Raw genomic sequence first — 8522 nt, forward strand, 5'->3', positions numbered from 1 at the left:
TATCCTTGGAAATATTCGTGGAAACAAACCATTTGTTACGTTGTAGATTTAATTTTTAAAGGAATAATATGTTTCAAAAGGATTGTTATGTAAATTAAGTGGTGTGCCGTAACAAATAGATTATTAGAATTTTCTTGGTTAAGGATAAAAATATTAGCATATGCTCACAGCGTTACTTATATTTACTAAATTGATTTATGGGCTATTTTTATTGTGCCTCTTTTTTGAATTAAATATTTTATTTTACTAAATTTTGCAATGTGGTGCTAATCTGTACACAAAATAAGAATCAGACGCAGTTATTTAATTAGCCAGAGATTTTTTAAGAAGACTATGTCATTTCACATGGTTATTAAATTTCATCAAAAATCTATAGATCGTAGTGTTTCCTACCTTGTTGTCTAACTAACTGACAAACAGACCGCTCTTACCCCGCGTCAAGAAAAACTACCCATATTTAGATACACTACATAGATGTTTGTAACATTTACTCATGGTATCAATTTATTTAACAAAATCACGTAGAATTTATATACACGAAGATTAAAATAGTCGAATGTCTTCAATCCTCTTGAAGAACTTGAGCTTCATTTTCAATGTCGCCAAAATACTATCCGCGGACAGGAGTACGTACCTCACATCGTGCTGTCCATGCTGACCCTCAATCGTGTATGTCATCTAAAATAGTTAGTAATTAAATAGGTAAATCGTATAGTAGTCTCTACTAGTAGTAGACTACTTCTAGTAGTGCGGAAGGTAATGTTTTTCGAGCGTATGTATGTATTATAACTATGTAGATTGTAGGTATGTCTCATTCTTTAGCAAGCCCCAAAGATTTTTGTTTTGATAATTATTATGTTTATTTGAAAATTGATGTATGGAACCCACCTTACTTTGAGAAGTTATGGACAATTGGACATCTATAATCTACTCCATAATATAGAACCATACAGAGCAAGTCGATAACAGTACCTAGTTATATAATTTTATGAATGTTATTACACCCTGAATTCATGAGGAAGGATAGAAATCGAGAGTGCTGAATAATAAGGTTTCGTAGGATTTTAAAAAGAGAAAATAACTAACCACGGGCACACCCTTGATTTCCGATGTCTCCATGTATTTTTCTTCCACCCTGAAGAATACAGAGACTGTTGCCTGAGGTATAGGATATTTTTCAGTGGGTTGACTGAAGATGGCCTAGAAATGAATCATGAATTTCATTACGAACTGAAAATTAGGACAAACGTACTTATTTCTTAAAACTATGGAAAAACGTATAATATCTCAACTCTCTCATTTTAATAAAATATCTTAATAAATATATTTTTTAATGAAATAAGTTAAAAATGTGTTAATGAATAGTTCCATTTCAGCAACTAGGCTCTATTATTACGATTTCGCCTCAAGTGTGATTTATGGGACTCGTTAAAATAAACCGAACAAGTGAAAGCTCGAGATGTATACTAGTACCTCGCACCTGGCTACGATCAACTCAATTGCAAAAAATTATTGTAATTTTATCGTGATGTTACTTATTTAAGTAATACATACTTATTTATATAAGTGACATAAGCAGAAATGAAAAACCAACCACAGTTAGGATTTGTATAAGATATACGAGTACCAATCCTAACTGTGGTTACAGAATTTGCTACACGACACTTCAATTACACAAACAACTAGTTTTTGCCCGCGGCTTCGCCCGCGTTTAAAAGAAAATAATATAACGTACATGGATACATAAAACTAAAAATTCGTACCTTCAACTTTGCTAAAGATCATCACTTGATCAAATGCATAGTTTACGATTCAATCCTTTACTAATATCGATTAAAATAATCGATGTTTTGGGTCCAAAAGATCGATTCTCCGATTAAATGATCTTAGATTGCCATCCCTAGTTCCCGTGGGATTTCCGGGATAAAAACTATCCTATGTCCTTTCTCGGATCTCAGACTATCTATGTACAAAATTTCATTAAAATCGGTTCAGTGGTTTTGGCGTGAAGAAGAGACAACCAGACAGACAGACAGACAGACAGAGTTACTTTCGGATTTATAATATTAGTAAGGAAGTAAGGATAGTAAGGATCTTTACAATTTTTTTCTACGTAATCTAGCAAAATATCTCGCCAAATACTTGGCAGAACTATCTCAAAGGTGGCAACTGTACCTACTCCATGCACGATCACACTTGCCTCATAATAATAATGTTGCGAGCATTCATCCTGCGACCCTCCCATATACTTCAAGATATACTTGAAGGTGTCAGTGAGGTGCCAGGTCCTCTCAATGGTATCCTTGATCAGGTGCTCGCTGGTGATGGCCAGGGGCGCGCCCAGGGTGCTCAACAACACCTTCGCTGGTGGCGCGAGACTGTCTCGGGTACCTGAAAGGCTCAGATGATAAAGATGATACTCTGAAGAATTGAGTTTATTTTTTATATTCGTACTAGTTTTTGCCCGCGGCTTCGCCCGCGTTTACAAGCAAATAATATAACATACGTACTAACATACATAAAACTGAAAATTCGTACCTTCACCTTTGCTTAAGATCATCACTTGATCAAATGCATAGTTTACGATTCAATCCTTACTAATATGGATTAAAATAATCGATGTTTTGGGTCCAAAAGATCGATTCTCCGATTAATCGATCTTAGATCGCCATCCCTACTTCCCGTGGGATTTCCGGGATAAAAACTATCCTATGTCCTTTCTCGGGTCTCAGACTATCTTTGTACAAAATTTCATTAAAATCGGTTAGGTGGTTTGGGCGTGAAGAAGAGACAACCAGACAGACAGACAGAGTTACTTTCGGATTTATAATATTAGTAAGGATAAGTAAGACAGACGCACAATGGGTCCCGGATTCGATTCCCGGCTAGACAGATGTGAACGATGAATTTAGATTTTAAAGGTCTGTGCGTTTATATATTCGGTTATGTGTGCTTCCATGGCACCCACGACTCAAGGAATCCTAGTATGGGGCTGTAAGTGTGACAGCTTCTTCCATTATTTAAATAAGAGGACTTTGGATTTTTGGTATGAAGAACAAACGGACTCAACTCAAGAACAAACAAAGGATTTTTCAAAATTGTGAAACATAAGCTATATTCTGAAACAGTCGGGCTGTTTTTTTTTAATAATTCTCTGGTTTATTTCAAAAGATCTGTTATAAAAAATCACACCAATATCAATGCAAACTATTCATTTCTAGTGAAACATTGGTCATCGACTTAATTAGTTATGCAAAGAGTTCGCGTGCAGAATATTTCTGGTCTGAATGGCGAATCGAAGTTTTTACCTAGATGTTTTATACTTGTTTTTGTGTCTTCTTGACATCCGCTACGAATGGATTATAAGTGTAGACAGTGTTAAATATTTATTTATTAATCCTAAACTAATTCACAGGATCTCCAACTAATCGATAGACATTTTTCAGATTATTTGACAACGTATAAAGACACCTTTTTATAATATAGGAGTAGCAGACGAGCGTGCAGTCCACCTGATTGTAAGTGGCTACAACCGCGCATGGGCATCAGTAATCAACCTCAGATAAGATTAGATTACTACCTGACGTCGACCACAAATACGGCTCTACCACTGAGAACTAAGCTGGAATGTCTCTGAAAGCTATATCTCCCTTGCCACACACTTTTAAGCATATCAACGCGTGGTCAGAATCAGAAAAAAATAAAATTAGTATCCACGATAAAAGTGTTGTATTATGGTATTATTTTGTAGTAGACGTTAAATTCCACACAAAGTTTATTATTCTGAGTTGCCTAATAAATTTCCGTAAAGTTTTTAAACCAATAAACATGCCGAAAGCTTTGCAAAGAATTTTCTGGAGAGTTCAGTGTGGTTTGAAAATAAACAATTCTGATAATTAAGTAAATAAATGCTTAGTTCTCGTAAATATCTACTGATCGCATCATCTATTACAAAGTAAACGATTCTCAGAATAGATGCAAAAAATCAGTCAACACCAGGATGTTATAAGAAGACAGAAATGTATTAGTAGCATTTTTTAACATTATAGAAGTAGCATAATATAGAAGTATTTTTTATAATATAAGAGTAGCAGATTACTTCTAGCAAACGAGCATGCAGTCCACCTAATGTAAGTGATTCTGCCGTCCATGGACATCTGTAATCAATCCTAAATGATATTAGCAACTCGCATAATCTGAATGTCCATTCAGTATGTGGACTTCAAACCTTTTTAAGGATTTGTATAGTATTAAAGTATCAAACGCGTATGCAGTCCATCTGATTGTTAGTGGCTACTACCGCCCATGAACGGTAACCCTAGGTAAAATTTGATTTCTATCCGAAGCCGGCCACAGATGTGCCGCTACCCCTGAGGACTAAGCTGGAATGGCACGGAAAAGTATGTCTCCCTTATCTCAACCATCAAACAAGAAAACAACAACGCTTAACACTGCTATTATTACAGGAAAAGATGCAGAGGTGGTGCTTCCGAAGTCAAACCACAAAGGATTATCCTTTAAGGTAAAAATCATAACCTGCTAATTGTTTCAAAGTTTGTCGATCTCCCAAAGATTCTTTCGCTCTGTTGAGAATAGATGTCACTGCATCTATTGCTTGCTCTTCGTATGATTTTATTTCTGGTTTGTTCATTTTGTTCAAAGATAAAACCTTTAAAGATAAAAGATATTTTTATATTAAAACGACAAAGGGGTGCAAATAATGCAAGTTGACAAAAAAGTCAGTTAAATGTCACATCACAATAGACATTAGACATCTTTGGAAATCCAGGAGCTGGCACGCATTTCGCTCAACGAATTGCTATAGCAATTCAAAGAGGAAATGCTGCCAGCATCTTGAGTACCTTGCCCAAGGACAGCGATGGTGATCATTTTTTATGGTAGTTTTTATGTTTTTATATTTTTGTATTTCGTTTTTGTATATATGTACATTTTGTAAATAAGTTTCTATTAGTATAAAATTTGATTTTGTTTTTTTTTTAGTTTAATTAGTATTTAATTTTATTGTTTCAAATATTGTATATAACCTTATTATTATCAAATAAAATTGGATTTGACATTAGACACAATATTTATTTTGTAAACAGATAAAATAATAAATGCTTGATAAACAATATTTTTATTTTGTTTTAATGTACGACATATTTTAAAAAATACTTTATTCTTTCGTCTATATTATTCGGGATTAAGTGTCTCTAAGGGATTAGTCAGAGAAAGATCCACCGTATTTTAAATAAAGATTAATGTACGTTGAACATTTTAACCCTTTGTTCTTCGACTCCGGAAGCATCACAGCCACATCAATTTTGGTCTAATAAAAGCAGTTTTAAGCTCTGCTGTAATCTGGTTTGAAGGGTGTATTCTGGTCTGGTTAAGAGAGACATAACTACCCAAGCCGTTCCAACTTAGTCCTCAAGGGTAGTTACACTTCAGTAGCCGACCTCAGGTAAGACTCTAACCTTATCTTTGGTTGCTTATAGATGTCCATGTACGGCAGAGGTCACTTACCATCAAACGGACTGTACGCTCGTTTGCTACTTCCATAAAAAAGTCGGATAAAAATAGACACAGCAAGGAGTATTTAGGAGAATTTATTTAACAAAAAATGTATTCAGTATACGAAAAGTACCTATAAAACTTATACAGTTATGCAAGACGGAACCAGACGCGGCGCTTGCTATAAAATGCGTCATGTTACTTTCGCAAATAACTTCGATCCGTGACTCACCGTAAGTACACTATACACGAGTATATTTACATATTTGTATATAAAGATGGCTCAACACACAATGTACTTAGGATTAAATAAAATTATTTGAACAGCTTGTTTGATTTTATTTAGGTATTGTTTCAGTACAAACGCAGAATTTTGTTGACGCCATTCGGTTGGAATATTATTACATATATAAATTTACTAGCTGACTCGGCAAACGTTGTGCTCATGTGCTGCCATATAAAAAAAATGTTAAGGATGAACAAACCTTATCACTAAGGGGTATGAAAAATAGATAGTAGCCGATTCTCAGACCTACTGAATATGCATATAAATTTTGGTAAAAATCGGTAAAGCCGTTTCGGAGGAGTACGGTAACTAACATTGTGACACGAGAATTTTATATATAGGATTATTGTGCTTGTAAAACCAAAAAATACTTTCTTTCAAAATACTTAATATTTTTATCATCTTAATTTTCTTAATCCTTACTAATATTATAAATCCGAAAGTAACTCTGTCTGTCTGTCTGTCTGTCTGTCTGGTTGTCTCTTCTTCACTTCTAAACCACTGAACCAATTTTAATGAAATTTTGTACAAAGATAGTCTGACGCCCGAGAAAGGACATAGGATAGTTTTTATCCCGGAAATCCCACGGGAACTAGGGATGGCGATCTAAGAACGATTAATCGGAGAATCGATCTTTTGAGTCCAAAACATCGATTATTTTAATCGATATTAGTAAGAATTGAAACGTAAACTATGCATTTGATCAAGTGATGATCTTTAGCAAAGTTGAAGGTACGAATTTTCAGTTTTATGTATGTTAGTATGTTATATTAGTTTCTTTTAAACGCGGGCGAAGCCGCGGGCAAAAACTAGTACGAAATAAATTGTAAATAAATTTAGTTAAAATTTATTTAAGCTTTATATACTTTTGTGACCAAACTATCAAAACAAAATTTATGTTTAGTGCTTGATTCAAAGATTAAATTTTAATTTTAAAAAGTATTTTCGACGATAATTTGAGGTAACCAAACACTATTTTTTATTTAGCAGTTGAAATTAAAAATCGGTGACATTTCATACTAGAATGGTAGTTTTATTTATAGCATCATAACAAAAGTGATTAAAACTTACAATGTAATCAGTAATTTACCAGCAATAAAAAGTATAATTACTAATGAAATAATCCATAACAAACACAATTATTTACCTAGTGTTATCATAAAGTAACCATGTAGTATGCACAGAGTGGGCGAATGTGTACCTACTTCTTTAGTAGTCATAATAACTTAGTGATTGTATCATAGATGTTCTACACTGATAGACTCCTAATAGGTATTTTATATGCATGTACGCTGATTAATTGTGATGACGAGACGATTATATTCGTATTAGTAAAGAAAGTAATAGGCTGGCAACTAAGTTCCCGCCATTCTTTTACACTACGTTTTTCATGAAAAAAATTAACAACTGATTACTTAATAATCTAATTACTTGGTTTCTCGAAAGTCTTTCAACCATTCCATAAAAAAATGTTTTGAACGCATAATTCAGTGATCCAAGATTTAACTAAAAAATAAACCTGCATTAACTAAAATATAAAAAAATACATTTTGAAGAAGAGAACGTCCTCTTTCCAATGAACGAAAGATTAGGGCAAAATAAACATAAAATAATTTTGATGCGAAATATTTTTATTAAACAAGTGGCGGGAACTTAATTGCCAACATAATACTTTGCCATTCAAAGTTGTAATTATTAAGTAAAACATTAATCTTGAAATTATATTTTTTTCTTATGTATATCAAAAATCTTACAATGCTCTTAGAGTTCAATATAATAATGGTTTCAGGATGCTGATGGGACTACCAAGGTACTGTAGTGCATCAGGGATGTTTGCAGAAGCTCACGTAAACTGTTTTTACACCATAATGAGAAAAAGATGCAGCTCCCTGATGTACCGTGTCCGGGGTAGCACCAACAGCATCCTGAAGATGATAAGCAATAGAGTAGACTGTAGATTTATTTCCCATTGCAGTTTCCTACATATAAAATTGTAATGTACCTACTTTAAATAAACAATTACATTATTATTATTATTATTATATTTAAACGTAATAACGAAAACATCTTACCTACTTGGCAACTAACTTCGTTACCTTTATTCAGCACTTATTTATAAGCTAAGCCTTTCGTAGAATAAGGCTTTAAGGTCATTAAATGACTCATACTTCAGGTATTTCTAGCCGTTAAAAAGAGGCTCTGATTTTTTCCTGCATCATTAAACCTGAGGTATCTGAGGTATCTGAGTATTTTATTCTAGGTAGAGTCAGAAGTCACACGTGTTTTTGTTTTATTTTGCCTTATATGTATTTTTAGGTTATATTCGCTCCCGAAGGGTCCACCGCTACACCTATTTATATTTAAAAGTTATGAAGCGCTACTTGTGCTTAGAGAAGTGTAGAATGGGAGAGACTCACGAAGCATTCCAATTTAGTTCTCAGAGGTAGCTCGTTTGTGACTCTGAGATCTCTATTTAAGATTGATTACAGTTCATGGGAGGCAGTGATGGACATCTTTCTTAGATGGGTTAGGATTTAATTTTTGGTGACCACTTACCCTCGGAGAGAACCTTCTTTTGCTACGTTAATTAAAAACTCACCGCCACCATTACTAGTACTTACTTAGTACTCGTAGTACATAAATTAAAAGCTTATGTTTATTTTTTTTTCACAAAATCTCGTATTTATTTACCATTCATTATCAATAGCAATGATAACGGATC

General features: G+C 33.7%; 1 protein-coding gene across 1 annotated transcript; it reads right to left on the reverse strand.

Moving 5' to 3' along the window:
* Window positions 1–477: 477 nt before the first annotated feature.
* Window positions 478–4733, reverse strand: LOC140752096 (uncharacterized). Its single transcript, XM_073086261.1, has 4 exons — window positions 4537–4733; window positions 2201–2391; window positions 1087–1200; window positions 478–678 (listed from the first exon to the last, which is right to left on the reverse strand). Exons 1-4 carry the CDS (start codon window positions 4649–4651, stop codon window positions 544–546), a joined length of 555 nt encoding a protein of 184 aa, XP_072942362.1. The 5' UTR covers window positions 4652–4733; the 3' UTR covers window positions 478–543.
* Window positions 4734–8522: the final 3789 nt, after the last annotated feature.

The sequence above is a fragment of the Epargyreus clarus genome, unplaced genomic scaffold, assembly GCF_041222505.1.
Source record: "Epargyreus clarus isolate Ecla_fem2 unplaced genomic scaffold, WU_Ecla_fem_2.2 ptg000024l, whole genome shotgun sequence".
In the NCBI taxonomy this organism is placed as follows: Eukaryota; Metazoa; Arthropoda; class Insecta; order Lepidoptera; family Hesperiidae; genus Epargyreus; species Epargyreus clarus.

What these genes read in the sequence shown, in the direction of transcription:
- LOC140752096 (XM_073086261.1), bottom strand. Translation starts at nt 4,651, where the DNA reads ATGAACAAACCAGAAATAAAATCATACGAAGAGCAAGCAATAGATGCA. An exon ending in AACTTTGAAACAATTAGCAG is followed by an intron (nt 2,392 to 4,536) that starts GTTATGATTTTT and finishes TGAGCCTTTCAG; the next exon opens with GTACCCGAGACAGTCTCGCG. An exon ending in CGCAACATTATTATTATGAG is followed by an intron (nt 1,201 to 2,200) that starts GCAAGTGTGATC and finishes ATTCATTTCTAG; the next exon opens with GCCATCTTCAGTCAACCCAC.